Source organism: Molossus molossus, unplaced genomic scaffold (genome assembly GCF_014108415.1).
Source record: "Molossus molossus isolate mMolMol1 unplaced genomic scaffold, mMolMol1.p scaffold_m16_p_17, whole genome shotgun sequence".
Taxonomy (NCBI): Eukaryota; Metazoa; Chordata; class Mammalia; order Chiroptera; family Molossidae; genus Molossus; species Molossus molossus.
The window spans coordinates 11,646,022-11,667,978 of NW_023425352.1; the positions used below are offsets into that span (position 1 = coordinate 11,646,022).

A 21,957-nucleotide genomic window follows, 5' to 3' on the forward strand; every position below is an offset into this window, starting at 1 on the left:
CAGGGGGAGACTATCACTTTACACGTTATACAATATTTCTAGATTTTTCAAAATAATCTAGTCATCTTGCCCAAACTTCTCAGCCTAAAGAAAAAAAAAGTCAGAACCTGAGGCCTCCTAGAGTCTTCCTTCTGGTCTCGTTCGAGCTGATCAAGAGGGGGCGAGGGGAGGGGACGCCTGCGGTCCTCCGGGGCACGAGCTCCTCCTCGGCAGTGGGCTTCGGGCCACGGAGAGAAGTTGATGCGCTTCTCACGAGTAAGAACCCATCAATGGTGAAATCCACGATCCGTCATCACAAGAGGACAGCAACCATCGTCCTTTTCAGTTGCTGCTTTTGCAGAGCTCTGTGTAGTTTGTCCTCATTTCCTCCCCACGAGTGGCTCTGACTCGTGGCGACCTTGCTGTCCGAGGTGACGGGGGACGTGCTCGGCCATTTCGTGCCATGCGGCAGTTACTTGACGTGCCGTTCTCATGGGGACGTCCGTTTCCTAGCCACTTAACACACCGTGCACAGATGTCAGCAGCAGAAGTCCCACATCAACCCGAGAGAGCCGGGCACGGTTGGCAGTGGTCGCTTACAGAAAAGCCAGGCGCAAAGCCGCGGTTTGTGGGCTGGGGAGCGGGGAACCTAATTAGCCGGGCTCCAGGCCTGCAAAAAGCCTATTTCACATCTTCCGCTTTTACTCTTCGAAGTCACCAGGAAGGAGAATCGCTCGCAAACACCTACATTTGTTTCATGAAAGACAACCACAAAGACAGCCTCTGCGCAGATGGGCGCCATGGAAGGGGCTCCACAGCTTCAGACAGGCACCAAAGGGTCTGATCACGGCTCGGGATTACTGAGATGCTTGCTGGTGGGGAGAGGATCAAGTCCAAAGACAACGTTATATTTAAAAAAAAAAAAAAGTACTAGCTGCCACGCAAAAGAGATGGCCGAAATGAGCACCTGGATGTTTCGGAGTCACTGATTGGTTAGTGGTGACATGCGGATTCTGAGAACACCCCCGTGGTGGTCGAGGCTTCTGCATGTTCCATCTTCTCAGCTCCTTCCCTGAAAGCTTTTACCAGGGCGGTGAGAAGCGCACGCACAAAAGCATCCCTCGACACGTAGGAAGCTACATTTCAAAAGAGAGCCTGATAAAAGTTTTTGAGATTGTGCAAAGTACTGCAAGAGGACCGTTAATCCAATCATTAATGCTAAGAGACCACTGAATGGAGATGCTAACATTTGGACACGGAGCTAGCCCAGGGTGGGGATAAGGTCAGGAGTCTGTCCATGAAGCTCCCCCAAATCTCTCACCCTGCACCAACACTGGAACAGGAGGCTTTTCAAACACAGGGCTGCTAGGAGAGCAAAGCGGAGAACAGCGACTGAATTTCAGCCCGTTTGCTCATTGCGGTTCACTGAGACGGAAGAGGCTGTTCAAGGTCACGTTTCACTGGTCTCCTATCATCACCATGCCAAGCATTTCTGAACTGCTTCCTATGTGTAGGGCCTTGTAATAAGCACACAGATGGTAAGTTTTAATTAGCCGTGTACACACTAAATATCTTGATGAAGGGGGGAAAAAGTAGTCAGTTTATATACTGGTGTTGAAATCTGCCTTGTTAGATGTGAACATCAGAACATGTCTCTCTCTAGACACTGTTCCCCACCCCCACCCCCAATAATGTTAAGAGATTTTTCTTTTATTGTTTTCCACACCTTACTGTAAAAAATTTCAAACATATGCCGAGGTGGAAAGAATTTTACAACCGACACCAGTATCCCCACTACCCAGATTCTACCACTGGCATTTACTTCTCTTGCTTTGTGACATCTGTCCATCTACCTACCCTACCACCCGTCCGTCAATTTATGTTTTTGATGTATTTCGAAGTAGACTGCAGACAGCAGATAATAATGTATTTGGAAAAAGTAAAATTGAAGAGTGTTCCTACTCCTATAAGGATAGCTGTAAAAAATGTGTTTGTTTCTTTTTTAAACAACAAGCAAGCTCATTCTGAATGATGAACACAGATATTCAACACAGTTCAATCTGCAGGCACTAGGAAAAGTACAGTAAGTGAGCTCAAGGTTTTATTTACTCGCATCAACCTGTGGACATTTTCAGTACTGCTCCACACATCTGGCCTTGTGAAGACATGGCCATGGACGACAGAGAAATACGCTTCCTGCTACAGACAGCAGGGAAAATTACCCGGGATGTTAGCAACAGGCATTTTTTGTGGTTCTGCTCTATACTCTAATATTTCCCAATTATTCCTGAGTGTAGAAATAACGAAGATTTCTATGTCTCGATTCCTCATGTATAAAGTGTGAATTTTCTAACACAGCCTGGTCATGAGGGTTACAAGTGAAAAACAGGAAAGCACTTGGTGACCCTCCGCACGTTACCGTTAGAAATCCTAGTGCCTCTGTAATAAAACAGCGAGGTAATGGCCCACACCGCTACTTGGCTCTTTCAAGCCAGTTACAAAGATTCCAAAGGTTAAAGGGACAGAGTATTGGCAGATGCCTCCACTCTGCCTCTCAGTACGTCATCTTGTCAAGGATCTAGAAGAACACTGGTGTCTATCACATAGACTTGTTTTCATTAGTGAAGTGTTTGCCTTGGAAACCGTCCCAGCCTTAAAACAATACTTCCATTAGCTGGGCACAGTACCTATAATTATCCATCTTGTCTGATCAGTGCCAAACTATTCTACTTATGCATCCCATTTACTCTGGAGGTTCTAAAAGGACAGGGAGGCATTCATCAGGGTATGAGAAGGTGTAGAGAATGTTGATTTCTCTGAGTAAACACTTATAAATGAACTTTGGGTAGAAATTCCTGCCTCATAAATGACAAGTCAGGCACCCTACACGACAAGTCTAAAGGCGATAGAAACCCTCTGTCCCCCTATAGGAAAAATCCTGTTACAAGAGTATCTTAAGTTTATAAGGGATAGAGTAGCTTCTGTTTTTGTGTCTGGTTGGGTACACATCAAGAAGGTGAGGAGCAAGGTAAAGCTAACTAGGAAACCAAGAAGAGGTATAATATGTAGGGAGGCAAGTTCATCATTGGTTCCTGTTACTGCTTAAGGAGGAATTGAATAGAAAGACAGATTTGAAATTACCCTTACCCCCAAAAAGCCTTCGTTTCACTAAGAGGTATTTAGAGAAAACAATTGGGAGAAAAAAATTAGAAATTGGGAGCCGATGGAATAGGATATGTGATAAGAGAGAAATAAGCATGGTTTGTGATTTAATTACAAAGTGACACTCAACACTGAGCATGTTTGCAATATGGACAACATCACAGCAATGAGACAGCCTTTAGGAGGATACATATGGTTAGTTGCCCCACAAGTCAAAATACACTTTTCATGTCTGACAAGGGGAATCGGAGGGCAATTGGCTATGCCTACCTAAAGGAGAGGGTTCCCCCCGGCCCATGAACTCCACCTGACTGGTGCTGACAAGAACACACCTTGATCATAGTGATATGGTTGCATCAAGCTATCATCTTGATGCTGCTAAAACATTCCAAACATGCAAGTAAGTTCCATAATTTGGTTCCATATTTATAAAGCAAACTTCTAATCACACGTATACTTTAGTACCCTGTATGATGGATGTACCAGGAAGGAAAAAAAAAAAACTGCTCCAAAGGGTCAGGAACTTGTTTGCCCTGCAAGTGAGATTTCTCATTGTAATTACAACACCAAATTGGGGGAGGGGGATGAGCACATGTATGTGTGTAGATTATACAAACGGATACATGTTCAACATGCATTTCCAAGAGACACACTGGCAAATCTAACTGATAACAATGCAAACATCTAGATATTTGGGGAAAAGTGTGTAGCTGAATAAAATTTGACCACTCGAGAACCATGTATGCGTTTGTACCGTGCTGTTTGGTAGTATTGTTTATTTCTTCCGTTCAGTCAACATGTTTTGCTTAAACCGCTGGTGGTCCACGGGTCATCTTACCTGACTGCCCAGGGGGAGGAGCACCTGACGATCCTCGCGGGAGACACAGAAACACAGTCAGAACCGCAGCTCTGTTCCCGGCACATGGCTCAACGGCGATGGGTTTGGGCGCCCCCTGAAAAAGGAAACTCATTTTCAACTCACATCTTTGACATGACACTGTCATTTCACAGTTCTCTCTGGGCTTCAATCAGCTAAACTGGACATTCCCAGTGGCTGGGACACACCATGTGCATTTCAAATAGTTTAATTAAATATTTTACTGTAATAATATGCATGTTTTTTGTAGAGGTGGTCATTAATATTTAAAACACCTTTCTTGAAGAGTTATATATGGTACATATTTTTGCAATTTTTGAAAAGTATTCTTTGCTGTGCTCTATTTTTAGCTTTTTTCCCCCTTTAATAGACTTTTTAAAAGAAGATTTTGGTTCACAGTGAAATTGAGAGGAGGTGCAGAGATTTCCCCTGTATCTACTGCCCCCATGTATTCATAGCCTACCCCCCATTATCAACGTCCTCCACCAGAGTGGGACTCTCCCAATCGATGAGCCCGCACGGACGCGTCATAATCACCCAGAGTGCACAGTTGACGTTCGGGTTCACACTGGGTGGTCTGGACACATGCACAATGACATGTATCCACTGTCACAATATCATACAGGTCGTTTCCCTGCCCTAAAAATCCCTGTGCTCCATCTCTGCATCCCTGCAACTACCCATCTTCTCACTCTCTCCATGGTTTGGATATCTTTTTAGAGTAGAAATGGTGGTTTGGGCTACTTCTCTCAAAAAGCTGCAGGTGAGATACGGTTGCTATATCAAAGCAACATCTAAGCAAAATTAAACAGAAGAAAACATACCACTGCTTTAATTATTAAAACAAAGGGCTAGTTTTTTCTTCCACTGATGACATCTGAACTCTTCAGAAGACAGACAGACATGTGTAGTCGTTCACCTGGAATATTTTAGAATACTACCTTTTCCAGAAAGTTTACTGAGGCATTAAAGGTAAAATATGCCCCCTTTCATGTAAAACTTAGATGGAAATTTCTGGTGGCAATGGTTTTATGTGGTTAGAAAGAATTTCTCCTTTAGGGCAACATAAATCTCATGTTTTAAATTTATCCCCATACACACACATTTGGGGAGTTTTCGGCAGAACGGGGACAGCGGCCATCGTATTAGAAGTAAGGGGCATACGACTCTTCCAAGGAAGTGCTGGAAGCCAGGTCGCAACACCTGGATCAGGTTCCATGATTTATGGTTTTACACTTTAAAGCTTACATTTAATTTAACAGACTATTTTTGAAAATGTTAAGTCAAAATCAGCATAAGTACACAGACGTTCTCTGATGATGTAAATATTTAGAGGATAGGTTTGTCATATTCCAAGTCTGGAAGAAAAATACTAGGAATTTTGGAGCCACATTTCAAGGCTATTGAAATTTATTCTAATTTAATAAATGCAAAGTATAAGTAAAGGTCAATTGGTTAAAATATACTAAGAGAAAATAAAATAAATTCATATTTAAATGATGGTGACATATTAGAAATGCCCAAATCCCTTTTAATATACCTAAAGAATAATCTATCATCTCTACGACTGGGCAAGGCCGTCTTTGCTATTTTGTCTTTAGCTCTCAGTGCGGTAACGGCTGTCTTCAAGATCTCCAGAGGCACGTTAACATAATGGATAATGAAAATTGGACAGCTTTTAGGATTACAGAAAAATAAAGCAAACAAGCAAAAAAAACGCTGAGAAGCAGTCGTTGTTGGTTCAGGAATATGAAAAACAAGAAACAATTTGACAGCACAGGGGTGGATACTGTCGCCAGGCGATCTTCTGATGCTTCTAAGAGGTTTGAAACATTAAAATGCTAATGCCCAAGCACCAACTGAAGAGAAAAATTAGTAAAAAAAAATAACTGTAAATCTCAGGTGGAAAATGGCTTAATTGCTTAATACTTTAAACTTCTGAGACGCAGCAACAGATAAACACCGTGTAGTGGAATATCTTCTTTTTTTAATCCTCACTCGAGGACATTTTTACATTTATCTTCAGATAGAGTAGAAGGGAGAGAGGGAGGGAGAGAGAGACAGAGAGAAACATCAATGCAAGAGAGATACACTGAGTGGATGCCACCCACACGACCCCAACCAGGGCTGGGGACAAACTGCAACCGAGGTACGTGCCCTTAGCGGGAACTGAACTCAGGACTCTCTGGTCCGCAGGCTGCAGCTCTAACCGCTGAGCCAAACCGGCCAGGGCTGTAGTGAAATAACTTGACTGTGCAAAAGGAATTATGCTTCATGAAAGTCACATCTGTTAAAATCTTCCTAAAATAATGTTCTCACTCTTTTAAAAAAAATATATGGTTTTACTAATTCTTTAGAGAGAGAGGAAGGGAGAGGGAGAAACATCCATGTGAGAGAAACAACAATCAGCTGCCTCCTGCGCGCCCCCTACTGGGGATAAAGCTCAAAACCCGGGCATGTGCCCTGACCGGGCATGAACCGGGACCTCTCAGCCCACGGGATGATGCTCAGTCCACTGAGCCACACCAGCTGGACAATGTTCTCACTCTTAGTTCTATGGCTATTATACAGAAAACTTCAGACTTTTCTTTACATTGATAAGCCATGCAAAAGGAGATTATAATTCTATTTTAAAATTAAATTGGCTTACAACCTTGTCTCTTTTTGGCTATAAAATTTTCATAAAAGGATAATAGCAAAAGTATGAATTATTCAGTATATTTAAAATATTAGTGACTAGCACAGCTCTTTGACACTTCTGGCAAGAATTCACGTAATTAAGAAAATTATTTCCAAAGACTCTGTGACAAATCTCACTTTCAATAAATATTTTCGAATAAAAAAGGAAAACAAACAAAAACACTTTGATAGCATTTAAATTTTGTAACAGAAAATAGCAAAACCCCACGAACGATATTTCTGATACCTTGAGGTTTGTCAGTTGTTCTGTGATAAATACATAACCATGAATCAAAATCACTTCGCAATGACATAACGTGTTTACTGAAGTGAGCCATTTATCATGCATTTTCCATGGCTGCCTCTGAAAGAGATAAGGCCTGCGTTTGTTTGCCCACAGCACTTAGCAACTGGGATTTACTTCTGGGCATCTTCTTGTTTGCGGTACCCAGGAAGCTGGTGCCAGGCCCTGCCAGAAAGCATCCCTGACAGTTATGTAATTAGCCGGCATTGTTTGTAAAGCAGGCAGGCAGCCTTCTGCAAAAGATTCTCTTTGTTTGCTCTAGTGTTTTTAAAACTATTTTGCTCATATTTTCAAGTCCTTGTTTGTTTTTTTTGTGGGGGGAGCAATTCTATGTTAAACTCTTTCCAAATTTCAGCTATTTTTAAAGACAAGCAAGTTGCCAGAGAGGCTGCCGGAGTTTTGAGGGTGCTCACAATTGCGGTTCTTCAGATTCACAAGGACGGTCCGTGGGTGAGGCCACCATTCCATCCACCCTGGGGAACTGCTGCCGTAAGAACCGCTGGATGTGCGGGAGGGACCAGTGGCCAAGCTGGCTACTCATCTGCTTCCTCCTCCAGGAGCTCTCTCAAAGAGTGAGTGTATGCTCTGACTGGTTTGGCTCAGCGGTAGAGCGTCGGCCCACGGACCAAAGAGTCACGGGTTCGATTCTGGTCAAGGGCACGTACCTCGGTTGAGGTTTGTCCTCAGCCCTGGTCGGGGCTTTGAGGGAGGCAACCAGTCAGTGTGTCTGTCTCACATCGATGGTTCTTTCTCTCTCCCTCCATCCTTCCCTCTCTTCCACTCTATCTGAAAATCAATGGAAAGATATCCTCAGGTGAGGATTTAAAAAAAAAGAGTGAGTGGAGGAGGAGCAATTCACTTCTAGAAATTACACTGAAGTTCACCAGGATTATCTGTGTCCTTGGAATAGTCGTTACGATCTAAGTAGGATTTAGGATCTAAGTTGGGTTTAGTCCAATACTCCAGGACTCAGAAGATAAAAAAGATGTTATTTCCTTTCTCACAGACTTTTAGTAGTTCCAAAGTAGGGCTCGTAAACTCACGTTCCTTCAAGGCCCAGGTGAGTAGCTTAGTAAAAGCTAACATTTATTAAATCCTTGCATTATGCCTTGTCTCATGCTGTGGTTTACATGGGTTTAACCTACCCTGTGCGGCAGAGACCGTTGCTCTTCTACGAAACAAGAGACTGACGCTCAAAGACTTAAGGAACGTAACTGAGGCTGCAGACCTACTAGGTGACCAAACCCGAATTTGGAGCAGTGATGTCTATCCTCTGAGCGTGTACGTGTAATCACTATGCAACTGTCTGGAATAGGTAAGAAAACTATCTTAACTTACAGGATAAGACGAAAACTGATGGTCACCATAGCGAACCAGAAAGTGCAAGATTTTTTAAAAGACATTACATTTCTCCGTCTCTCTTTCTCTGTGCTGCTGAAAGGACACGTCTATGGACCAAAATGGTCTGCGAGCTGCCACTGTGCGGTCCCTGTAGAGCCGAGACCAAAGCGACAGTCAGGGCTGCCAGCCCTGGTCTGCACACATCAAACCTCACCGTCCATTCTGCACCAGCTCCGTGTTCGTCCAAGAAGTGCTCACTATTTAACAACTGTGCCCGGGTTTCCAGAAAGTGCCTTCTTCACTCACGATACCCCTACTGTCTCAGAGACCCTCCCTACAGCCTTCAGCTCCCTACAATCACACTCTCGAAGCCACGTCAGCCAGGGACCCACCCTGGTCGGAGGGACCCAGTCTCTCCGCCGGCAGCTCTTCAGTTGCACCTCTCACGGCCCCCTTCATTTTCCGTCTTGAATGACACGTAGGTCAAGGTCCTGTCTTTCCCCTGGAACATGCTGAGGGCAGTTCCAGTTTATCATTTGTCTCTACTGACCCTGTTCTCACTTCCTGTTTGAAATGCCCAGGGATGGTGCACATACTACCTCGTGTGAATGGGCGCCTCCCAATCTTTCACTGTAGGGATTGATGTCCACGCTCTGTGTCACTATTAGATTCCTGCTCCTCCAAGGAAGTAGCGTGTTGGATTCTTTTTTGTTTTTCTATAGCATCGACTAGAGTACATTTTGCATATGGTAAGTGAATGAGCGAGTAAAAGAATACATCTAATTGTCACACGGGAAGATAATTGGTGGGCATGATTCCATTTTATCCCAATTATGGATAGTACAGGGATACACCAAAATACTGAAAGCATTGGCTAAGGACTGGAAATTTCCAATCTTTAGTAATTTTTATTAAGCAAAAATATTAGCTAACATTTATTGAGTAGTTGTTAGGTACCAACTACTGTGCTAAGCATTTTACATGCATTATTGTGTTATGTGTGTGTGTGTGTGTAGAAACAGAAATTCAGAGATGTCAGGTGATATTCTCAGGGTAATACAGCTAGTGATGCAGGTCCAGGACTAGAACTTAGATCTGTATGATTCTAGTATCTTGGTTCTTACCCACTGTTCAATACTGTTAAAAAGTATAGCATAAGAAGACAAAGATTCTCCCATTCTCTCACCTTGGCAATTAACAGCAGGAACCAACTGAAGATACCAGTTTCAGAAGCGTCATGCATATACCTGCCCATTTTTGACCAGGTTCAGCACACCTGAGTCCTAAGCCAGTTCTACCACTGTTCAGGTGTATGATCCTGGGCATGTTGTTAAGTCAATTTCCCCAACTAGAAAATGAACACATAGGTTGGATGATTTTTCGGTCCCCTGAATATTCTGTGACTGTGATTTATGGACAACCTCCAGAATGTGTGACATACCAGTATCTGATACTTTAAGTACAATGGAATTTGAAATTTCCAATCCTTAGTAATTTTTTATTTTTCCTGTTCAGGTACTTTAAATGACACATCTAATTTTTAAAGCACATTATTATATCATATGATGAATACATCACATAAGACTAAACGACCACCATCGCATGCCAAAAAAGCAATTAGAAAATTGAATGAAGGAATTAAGGATTAATGTGGGTATGTTATACCTGTCAGCAGTAATAAGTGTTTTGACAAGAACAGAATAAAGTCTGACAGTGTGCACAAATACTAATCTGATATATGAGTGAAATATTAAAAATGCAAACAACTGCACATTAATCACTCTAGCATTTCCCCACGAAAACATTTTTAATGCCATCCTTATCAAAACCCATCTATAAATAAAAATGAGTCCTTTCCAACAGCTTGCATGACTTGGTGTTTACAGCTTAATGAGTGTTTATATGATATGACACTTAGTGTTCAGTCACATGAGTAAAATAGAATCAACTGACGTAGTGTTGAATGAGAGCAACCCAAGGTCCTGGCTCACAGCCTTTCAAGTGTGTTAGTCCCACAGGGTCAACATTGCCAAGGTTCCAGATCCCCAAAACAGAGCCTCTGATCTATGATTAGATTTGGGGTGGGGGGAATGGAAATCACGTTCTTTCCTCATTCACTGCTTGCTTTTCGTGAAAATGATAAAGGGAACCATACATTAGTTGGTGTTACTTGCTAGGAGAAGAATTCATATTAATAAAAGAAATTAAGCTGATGGACACTCTCAAAACCAGGGTTAAACTGCATTAGAAACAAATTCAACGACAGTATAAAGTCTGACATGGGACTAGGGACAGGAATCAAACCTAATATTCACAGAATCAGTATGCTGCTTCTGAGGTTCCCAAGTTCCTCTAACTGTAAATTTAATTTTCATAGCGTATCAGATTTTTTTCTTTTGTTGAAATACCTCCACGTTCAAAATCTCTCACTACACACGTGCACACACATGCACGCACACATGCACACGCACGCACGCACACGCACATAATGCGTGCATACATTCAGGGTTTATATCCCTAGTATAACATCTAGTTTAACTGGATTTTGCTGTTACTTTAATCACGTGCCTCTGACGTGGGGAGGCGGGATGATGATAGCTGGAGTTTCGCTCCCTATTTCTTTCAGGTATTTAGGTCCTGGGAATGAGGATATTATCTCTCTTTGAGATACAGAAGAATGCTGTGCCCTGGGTTGGCCCATAAATGTGAATGTTAATAGGAGGTGACTTTGAACAGATTTTCTTTAAAAGTTGATTCCTGACAGCATTTTTCAAAAATTTAAAGAGCTTCTCTATTAAAGAGTTGCCGTAATTAGACTTTTAACAACCTGCATTTTTCTCAATAGCTGAGTGCAAGAAGCAACCCAATCACGATACATACTTTCCTTTTTTTTTTTATCCTTACCTGAGGACATTTTTCCATTTTTTGTTCAGATAGAGTGGGAGGGAGAGAGGAGGAGGAGGAGAAGGAGGAGGAGGAGGAAGAGGAGAAGGAGGAGGAGGAAGAGAGAGAGAAACATCGACGTGAAGGGACACATCGAGTGGCTGCCACCCACACAATCCAACCAGGGCCAGGAACAAACTGCAACCAAGGTACGTGCCCTTAGCGGGAACCGAACCCGGGTCTCTCTGGACCGCAGGCCGACGCTCTAACCGCTGAGCCAAACCGGCCAGGCCACGATACATATTTTCTATGATAATTCTAAAATTGGGGCCACCTTCCTGACCTCAGAAAACACCGGGACGTGTGAGAGACGGACGCCTTTCCCATCAGCTCACTTCCCACGTTGCTCCAGCCCAGCCCTGTGTCTTTCATCCGGGTCGTCCTGTCCCCTGGACCACCGGCCATCGCCCACCGCTTCTGCCAGATTGGGCTGAAAATTCACCGCCTGCGAGAAACCTTCCTCGTCCTCCTGGACCTCCTCTCTCGCCTCCGTTTCAATAATTAGAAGAAACTCATTTTTCCAACCATAACTTGTAGGAGGGAGCGCAGGGTAGTAATGAAGAGAACGACCTTCACAACCACTGGCTGGCTCGAGGCCTGCCCTCTGTCCTCCTCGGTGCGACTGCTCGGATCACTCAGCCGCCTCGTGGCTCAAGCTTCTCATCCACACAACAGGACCGACAGTACCTTCCTCGGTGTCGCTATGAGGACTGAAGGGGTTCATATAAATATATGCTCTTTCTGAGATTCCAAGGTCATCCAGTTGTAAACTCCACTTTCAGAGTGTATCACGTGCTTTAAAAACAGTCTCATTTCATATGTATAAAGTGTGGTACACAGTACTGTTAAAAGTCAGCTGCTATCATTATGCCATTTTATCCAATTTCTTTTGCTTTAGAATTGTTTTTGTGTTCCATCTGAAGAGTACATTCAACTCAAAAGGAAGCTCTTTGAGGGCAGGGACCATATGTTTGAATCTCTGTTAATGGCGTGAAATGCACTGATTAAGAAATGCAGCTTCCGGGAGAGCATGTGACTGAAGGCTCATAGGGTGGGGAGAAGCTGGTCTCAATGCCAAACTCCCTACTGCACATCAGCTCCACGGCCGAGTCTCTGCCTGGTCCCCCTCCTTGTTCCCTGCTTTCCTCCAGGAGTCTGATGTGACTGATACCATGTACGACACAGAGTACCCCTTCCCAGGCACCTAACTCAAGGGTGTGTGGGTACATGTTTTATCATTTCCCAACTGTGCACATTACCAATCTCTAAATATTGTGGCGAAAAGGTACCAACAGCAGCTCAGTGTATGGCAGATACACATAAACACGCAGGAAAGGTAGCAAATCGAGACCTTGGGATTCACTCCCAGGCTGGTCCATTCCAAAACACAGTATTGCATGTCAATGCGAAATGTGACCTTGGCAATGCAGTGGACAGATCAAGTCGATTTAAAAGGTAGATGAGCTAGGCCTCCTGCTGGGGTGAAATGCTCCAGGTGTCTGCCCTGGTGAGCTTCCTCCAGGGCGACCCAGCTGCCTGCACCTACGAGGAAGGCAGAGCCCAATGTGCTCCCTGAGTTCTGTGCAGAGCTCTGGGGCAGGGCGCAGGGGAGGCAGACAAGGTCCCGGCAGCCCTCCTGGGGAAGGACTTTCCTTTGCAGAGGATGATCAGGAGTCACTAGGAGAATGAAGAAGGATGGAGATTTCTGGCAGAAGTTGAAGCATGAACCCAGAGGTGTCAAGATGCATGGCTATTTGGAAATTTGCTGGAAGGTCACTGTGGATAGAGCCTAGGATGAGGTCAGTAGGCAGGGATGAGAAGAGACCATGGAGGCGTACTGGGGCCCTCTGTGACATCCAGGTGCCTCGTCACCCCTCTGCACTCTTCCTGGCCATTCCTGGGACTATCACTACCTGCTGGAAAGGCCTGCTTGGATGCTCAGAGGGAACGTGGTAAGCGCGGAGCACAGTGGGCCCCTGGGTTACTGTCATGGAGACATGGTACACGTCATCCCCAAGGGCCGCCCGCCAACCTTTCTCTATCAGGAACGCATAGTGCTCTTTTATTAAACTGTTGGTCAGAGCTGTTACACCGAGTGAACATTAAATTAAAACATTTATTTCTGAAACTTCAATCATAAAACTAAATCAAGAAGCACTGTAAAAAACTGACTGTCAGCAGAAGAACAAAAGTGCAGATATGGCAATATTCTTAATGAGGAATCAAATGTTAACAGATCCAGCAGAGTAAATGACTTTTACCATGATGATTATACCAATCACAGCCTATTACAAGTAACAAAAGGGTGGACAAATCTCTGGGTGACTTGCTTATCTGACTTGCTACAAACATGTATGAAATGACTCTGCAGTGAAACCTACCTGAATCTCTCAGAGATCCATTCATTCTGGATAACAGAGTTTTCCCAGGAAGCTTAACATTAACCCTATAAGGACTAAGACACTGCAATTTTAGGATATTTTCAAATTAATGTGAAACCTCTTTAATATCCATTGCTCTGCTTCTCAACCAGATTAAAACATACTAAACATCATTTAACACTGTCTTCATGTCCTGTGATCACCATTATGAATACTGGTTTCCACAGTATGCTGAAGATACATGAAGTTGTAAATGCATGTTTGAATAAGTACATGATAGCCATAGCACTAGGGATTTCTTTCCTTTTCTTTTCTTTCTTGTTTTCTCTGAAATCACCAATGCCAGCGGGTAACACGAGGGCATTTGTGTAAAACTCATAAATGATGCGACCTTGAAGTGACCTTCCTGAGGACTTTTCTCATCCTCCCCCATGCCTTCTTCCCTGTGGCTGTGGCTGGGGTGTGACCAGTCAGCATCATTCGAAGCCTGATTTCTCCATCACCCGTCCCCTGGACCACACACATCTTTCTGACTATTCGCAACCACCCTCCTACGTCCCTTGAAGTTTATAAGCAGAGAAGCCTTTCCGAGTTCAAGAATTTCGACAACAGTGGGAACAGTCTTATTATAAAGTCTAGAAATATTTCATCAGGTCCAAATGACTTTAGTCAATGTGAACTAGACTTGGGTTCAAATCTTATGTAGTCTTGGGCACAGTATTCAGCTTTTCCATGCCTCTGCTTCTTCATATGGGAAATGGAGAGTTTATAACACCGATCTGGCAAGGTTACCTGAGGATCAAAGGGATAAGACATTGAACATAGTACCTGGCAAGAAGCCAGTATTTAAATGTTCATATTAGATCATTTGCAAATGCAATTTGTGTTGGTCCAAAGCCACTTTATCTGGCTCCCCCTTATCTTCTCCTTCCCTTTGTCTTGGTGATTAGCAGGAGGACAGAGAGAGAGGCTTCCGCGTCCTGACCTTTTATCTTTCATTGTCTCAGACTTGGTTTCAAAGGTGGGACCAGTATTCTGGTGTCTGTGCACTGAAGTTGGAACCAAGCTTCCAGTTTGTAGAGAAGATAACTCATGGATACAAGTGGAGGAAGGTTCAGGGTGAAAAGATATTAGAAGACATAAATATTCTACTGACAGCTTTCCGCTTACACAGAGCAGAGAACTCTCTTATGGATGGAGAAGCCTAGAGAAGGGTCCTGCGTGGGCTTCTGTGTGTCTCTGCATCGTTGGGAAGACTCTTTCCCCAGCACCTCGTTTGCTATTACTGACTAGATTTAAATGTCCTTAATAATGATAATCAAGAGAATTACGAAGGGGAAAAACAAGAAGGACGAGGCTGGTAGGCAGAGGATGCTTTCAGCAGGATCACGGGACCGCGTGCGGTCACCCCGCAGACACTCCAGCTTCTCTGGAGTCCCCAGGACGGACCTGCTGCCCACCCTCATCCTGAGACAGGCCGGTTCTTTGTGTGTCCAAACGAAACACATCTGCGTGCCTTCCGGCCCTTCCCTCAAGGGATCTGATGGCGTTCACTCAACCACCTCACCCCAGTTCGCTTTAGAAAGTGCGCTCTGTAAAAGTGAATAAAATATTCCTCCAAATCTGGTTCTTCCCCAAACCTCCTTTTCCAGTACGACTGAAAATTAATGGCCGGAGTCTGTAATGATCCTTCCCCTGGTCTGACTCTGCTGCTCGGCCAGCTCCCTCTCGGTCCTAATCATGGGATTGCTTCCACCTCGGAGGAGCCTTCTGTCCAGGGTGTGGCTCCTCGCCATCTCTCTAACAGGAACGCTGGGTTCATTACAGGCGACACAGCCTACGTCAGGTGCCAAGGGGGGACCGGATCTTGGTAGTTTCCTCGCTTGATCTCTGCAGGGGGTTGAGCAGTAGCCCCTGAAAGCTCATGCCCACCCTCCGCGTAACCGTGTTTGGAAACGGGGCTTTGGCGGATGTAACTGGTTGAGACCAGGTCAGACGGAATGAGGGTGGACTTCGTGTCCTTATAAACAGAGAGGTCCTACAGGGGTGACACGCAGAAGAAAATGGCATGTGGAGACAGAAGCGGACACTGCAGCAATGCAACCCCGAGCCAAGAGACGCCAAGGTCTGTGGGCAACCGCCAGCGGCTGAGAGACGCGTGGACCCCCGCCTCCCACGGGCGCCCCCGGAGGAGCCGACCTGCAGGGCTTCCTCTCGGGCTTCTGGCCTCCAGAGCTGCGAGAAGACCAATCTCTGTTGTTTTAAGCCTCCGTGTTTGTGGTAATTTGTTACGGCCGCCCTGGGAAACAAATACAGTCTCCCCCGCCGCAATGTGACCTCTGGCAGAACGGCCAGAGAGGACTGATTGGCTGTCATCGTCCTCTGTTCTTTTGGAAATGATCGTGAAGCATAAGACTGAAACGGTGACTAATACTGGTCCCTCAGGGCATTTACCCTATTTTGGGGTCGTTCGAATGACTTCCCTTGGAGAAATAAGCCACATATCACATAGCGTGGCAAATGTCAATGGGGAAATTCACTTAGTTATGGGAGTTTTGTGATTGCCATGAAATTGATGACATTCATAAAACTGGAAATAGTCATAAGAACAGCTCCTTAGAATATAGACATAGTATATGTTGTAGGTCAGGTTTCCTAGGAAACAGACCCTGAGACCAAGCCTGTGTGTGGGTTTATTGGGAAGTGCCCTCAGGAAGAACATCTGGGTGACGGCAGAGAGAAAAGTTAATCTGGGAAGCAGATGCAACAGAGGGGTGGTCCTGTAGAGTGGCATCAATCTGAGGCAAGAGGCCAGGCCTGTGAAAGTCCCAGTGCATGGAGGCTGTCCCCCGAGAGGTGGCGTAACATTGGGGGAGGCAGCTTCCCCCAGCAGAGGGAAGGACTCAGCTGGGCACCATGAAAATCAGAGGCTCAGTCCTGAAAGAGGATCTGGAAAGTACATCCCGGCCCCATCCCAGTTTTCATCATCTCATACAAAACATGCTCTTGTTAGCCCGGCCGGTGTGGCTCAGTGGTTGAATGTCACCCCATGAACCAAGAGGTCGCTGGTTTGATTCCCGGTCAGGGCACATGCCCAGGTTGTGGGCCTGCCCCCCAGCAGGGGGCGCGCAGGAGGCGGCCAATCGATGTTCTCTCTCATCGATGTTTTATTTCTCTCTCCCTCTCTGTTCCTCTCTCTCCAAAATCAATAGAGGAAAAAAATATATTTTTGTATATATATATTTTAAATGCCCTCGTGAGCTAGACTCACATGTGATGTTACGGCACAGGTAAGGGTGGTGACATCTGCGCTTCTGCTTCTCGCTTTATGAAGCGGCTGTGTCGCTGCCGTTGCTCATCTGCCTAAGATGCTTGCTCTTCTGGACCGTGACTTTCCTCTCTAATTTCCCTACCTTGTTTAACAGCTCTGATGGCGATCTGACCTGAGTGCTCACTTCACGGCTTGGTCCATAGTCTGGAGAACTGAGTAACCACTGCTCACCCTTAGTACTTATTTTTCAAATGACTCAATGTATCTTATTTTCTGTGAAGTCATGAAGCTTCCTGACAAAGAGGTCATCCTTATTTTACATTCAGGCACAGTGATAGATGAGATAATTAATTAATATCACTGAGGTTTTATGAAGAGTCCCAAGGCATGGCAGAGAAGCCTCGCCCATTCCTTGTGTTTGCTGCTAAGTCCTATTCTCTTTTCGGTAAACTGCACATTTACAAGGGCTTTCTGTACTAATGGCAGCCATTATTCATTGCTCACTTATTATTTATTGAGCACTCCCTTGGGGAGAGGAATAGTTGGATTCAAAAGCAGTTACTGGACACCGTGCTAAATACCCATACATGTTCTAAGCATTGGCAATATTTTTTTAACCCAGAAAATGATCAAGTCACATTTGGTTGTAAAAGTACTTTCTATAAGCAAACGAAACCCTCTGGGGTGGTATGTTTCTTTTCATGCCTTTCAGATTAAGATTGCCTCCCAGCACAGTGAGGCAAGAAGGTACACACCAGGGTAGAATCGATAACCTTGAGGATGGAGACCTGATGGAAGGTACTAGGGTGTGATCTGAAATAACAGAACTGTAGTGCTACAATGTAGACATCCATGAGAGAAAACACAAGGGTGGTGCTTTCATCCAAACCTCACACTAGCTACATGTCTGCTGGCCATCTCGTTCTGTTCAAGCAAGTAGCAACAGATCATATCACCTAACTTAACTTCATAGCTGACTGTTTCATTTCTCAGGCTCAAAAACAAAGAAGCAGATATTATGGTCTGGTTCTGACCTGCAGAGAACTGAACAGGAATGTGGTCAGAACTTTCAAGAGCATGACCATACTCTTTAGAATTTCTAGTACCAGACAAAGTAATTCATCCATCCTGCAGATACTTTGTAAGCATATGCTTTGAATAGGGCTGTTCCAGTCACTAAGCACAAAGCAGCCAGCAAGACAGACAAGACCCTTCCTTTCAGAGAGGGGAAAAGGATGATTAAAAAAAACAAATAAACAGAGAATCCCAAACGAGAGGAACCCAAGGAGGTCTACACCAAGACATATCATTATCAAAATGCCAAAGGTTAAATACAAAGAGAGAATTTTAAAAGCAGCAAGACAAAAGCAGTTCGTTACCTACAAAGGAGCTCCCATAAGACTGTCAGCTGATTTCTCAAAAGAAACTTTGCAGGCCAGAAAGGAGTGGTAAGAGATATTCAAGGTGATGAAAAGCAATGACCTACAACCAAGATTATCCTGCAAAGCTATCATTTAGAATCAATGGACATATCAAGAGTTTCCCAAACAAGAAAAAACTAAAGGAGTTCATCACCACCAAACCAGTATTATATGAAATGTTGAAGGGTCTTCTTGAAGGAGAAGAAGTACAAAAATATGAACAATAAAATGGCAATTAATACATATCTTTCAACAATTGAATCTACAAACAAAATGAGCAAGCAGAGCAGAAACAGACTCATAGATACAGAGAACTTTTTGGGGCTTGCCAGATGGGTGGGGGCTGGGGGGTTGAGTGAAAAAGATGAAGGACTTAAGAAGTATAAATTGGTTGTTAGACTGATGAGCCTCAAAGGGAAGAGGGGAGGGAGGGTGGGATGAGATAAACCAAAGAACTTCCCCGCATATATGCATAACCCATGGACACTGTCGATAAGGCGGGGAAGGCAGGAGGGGGGCGGGATTGGGGAAGAGGGGGGTCAATGGGGAAAGAAAGGGGGGACATCTGTAATACATTCAACAATAAAGATGAGTTTAAAAGAACAAAACAAATAAATATGCCACATGACATCAAGAGGAAGGGTGACAAGCAGTATCAGAGCAGGTTAAAGGGGATCGCGGCGTGAGAGCGCTGGGTTCACGTTAAGGGGTGAGAATGAAGCATGGCCCAAGAGCAGGCGGGAGCCACGCAGAAGTGGCAGGAACGACAATGGCTGTGGGAAGGACAGGGAACCATGTGTTCCAGCACCAGCAGGAACACCATTGAGCAGGCTCGGGAAATGCAGACTTGGTCGGCGTTGTGGGCATGAAGTGAAAGCACAGGTTTTGTTGTTTGCTTTTTAACCTCATTTTGCTGCCTGCCTGGAGCAGACGGAGGACTGGGCGAGCTGGGTTGAGCCAAGATTAGAGAGGAGGTGGGAACGACAGGCCGGCGGTTCGGGGTGTAAACAAGAACACACCAAGGAGGGTAAGGGGGAAATGAAGGCCACGAAGGAAGTGGTAGGGTCTGTGGGTTGGAGGTCCCGGCAGAGATAAAAGAATTTTCGATGTACAGGTTAACAGCGATAGTGATCTACACATACAGAGGGTAGGAATCAGAATAGGAAAAATCAAATCCAAATCAAGTATTTGAAGGCAGCGATGGTGTGGCTTCTGAGGGGCACACGGCCTGCTTCCGGGTCTCCTGGGACAAGGGCTGCGGGAACCACTGTGGAAAGGGATTGCCCCTCGGGTTGCAATCAGAGCAAAAAGGCAACGAGAATATTCTGACTGGTTGAAGAGGCTGAAAATATAGGGGTTTGCCTAATGACACTGTGAGTTCCTAAAGCCAAGTGGGAGAGCTTTGGGGGCAAGAAATAAGGAGGCTGCTGGGCTGGTATTGCTCAGTGGTTGAGCATCAGCCTACACACCAAGAGGTCACCGGTTCAATTCCTGGTCAAGGCACATGCCCAGGTTGTGAGCCCGATCCCCAGTGGGGGGCATGCAGGAGGCAGCTAACCCATGTTCTCTCCCATCAACGTTTCTATCTCACTCCCCATCTCCCTTCCTCTCTCTCTAAAATCAATAAAGGAAAAAAAAAGAAATGAGGAAAATGGGTCACAAAAGGAGAGGCACTGTGAGTTGTGAACTCAGACAAGTACGCTTGTTTCAAAAAGCTCAGAAAAGTAGAGGTATAATCCCACCACGAGAGAATCTAAACAGTACGGCGCAAGGGATGGGAAGGTTTAAATGATGTCATCTAAAACACAATAAAAAGGATGACGGTAAGATAAGCTGAAGTACCATGCTGATTGTGGGGAGCAGGTTCTTGAGGTACACCAGAAGGATGAAACAGACAGCTGGCTCCTGAGAGCACAGTAACAACTGATGTAACACCAGACAGGAAACCGGTCCATTGCAGTCCAGCGTGTTCCGCGCACAGTGAAGCACCCAGCAGCCGGCAGGGCGGAGCCGCAGAGAATCTTTCCCTAAGGACTGTTCGCTCCTGAGCATCTCCGCCGAGAATCATCCAGATATTGAATACCAGCGCTCGGAGGCAGGTCGCTGCTGCTTATGAGGCAGATCCTTCCACGGCAGCTTTAAAAGATATTTTAAATTCGAAGTCAAAGAAATTAAGATACAGGGGTCGGATGAAGCAGGCGGTGGGTGCGGACCGCGTTTACGAGCTCAGCCGGACACAGGCTGCGAGACGCAGGTCCCAGCTCCGCCACCTGCTGTGAACGCGGCACATTTCTGAACTCGGGGCTCAGTTTTCACATTTGTGAAAGGACAGTGATTATAAGATCTACTCCACCAAACTACTGTGGAGATCAAATAGATTAATACTTATAAAGCATGTCGGGTACTGCCTGGCATAGGGCAGGTGTTCAATAAATATTAGCTCTTGTTTTGTTTCATCATTCTTTAATGGGCTGTTGAAGTTACTGTACATTTATACTATAACTAACTTATTCTTATAATGTAGCATCAATCTCCTGATTCATGATGGGACAGGCCAGGGGCTTATCAGTGGCCCTGGTAGGACACACACCTTGAGGATGCGGATTCTGCATTCAGCACAATGAGAGGCAAAACAGAGTTTGAATTCTGACTCAACCTCTTACAGATCACGTGACTTTAGACCACCAGACTCACATTTCTTGGCCCACGTTGCTTCATCTATGAAAAGGGCATAATCACAGTGCCAATAACTCATCGGTTTTGCAGTGAGTAGACTAGAAAACGTATGTAAAGTACTCGGAATATTGCACAGCATTGGGAGCGTGTTCAATCAATGGCAGCTATATGATAATTTAGCCCCATTCTCATCCTTAATTAATGGTACCTCTAGTCGGCCTGCTTGTTATCATTGAACACCATAAATTCTTAGCTTGTGATTTCAATTTCCCCTTTTCTCCTTTCTCACATGTCCTGAAAGAATTAAAAAAAATAAAACTCACTAAAATGAAATACTGTCATGAAAACGCTTGTGATGGTCATTTTCCATTTAGAAGGGAATTACCTTGCTACTTAACTGCGTCTCCCAACCATAGATCTCTGTACATTGAAACTATAATTCATGTTCTTGCCAGAGCTGGGGCAGGGCAGCCAGGGGTCAGTGGTCAGACGAGAGGCAGAGAGGAACGTCACAAAGGGGTGGACAGGAAGCAAGGACAGCCTACGCAAAGGGAGTCAGCAGATGGATAACGTCCCTTGTGGGTTCAGAAGTGATACACATGATGATGATAAACACGTTTTGAGTACCTAATGTTTCCTTTGCCTGTGCAAGGTAAGTGGAAGAACTAAAACTTGAACCCAGGCCTGTCACGGTAATAATGCTCGGCTCCTCCCACCTCTCCACACTGGCATCAGAAGTTACAAGATGCCACAAGAGACAACCAGACACGTGGCCATTCAGAGTCCAAGGCTCCAATCGCGGAAATTCTGAGATTTGAAGGAAAGAGACAAGAACAACAGGAATGTCAGTTAGAGGAAATGCCGAAGGAACCTCCAAACGGCGATTTCCCAGCCTCCTTCAGCACTGCCCTCGGAGTCATGGT

The 21,957-nt window shown here is 44.8% G+C and overlaps 1 protein-coding gene across 1 annotated transcript in view; it reads right to left on the minus strand.

The window, feature by feature from the left end:
* Window positions 1-21,957, minus strand: part of ATRNL1 (attractin like 1) — a 545,834-nt gene that overhangs the window by 97,476 nt on the left and 426,401 nt on the right. Inside the window, exon 28 of the mRNA XM_036265661.1 lies at window positions 3,980-4,094. Coding sequence (XP_036121554.1) covers window positions 3,980-4,094 — 115 coding nt within the window. The remainder of the gene's footprint in view (window positions 1-3,979; window positions 4,095-21,957) is intronic.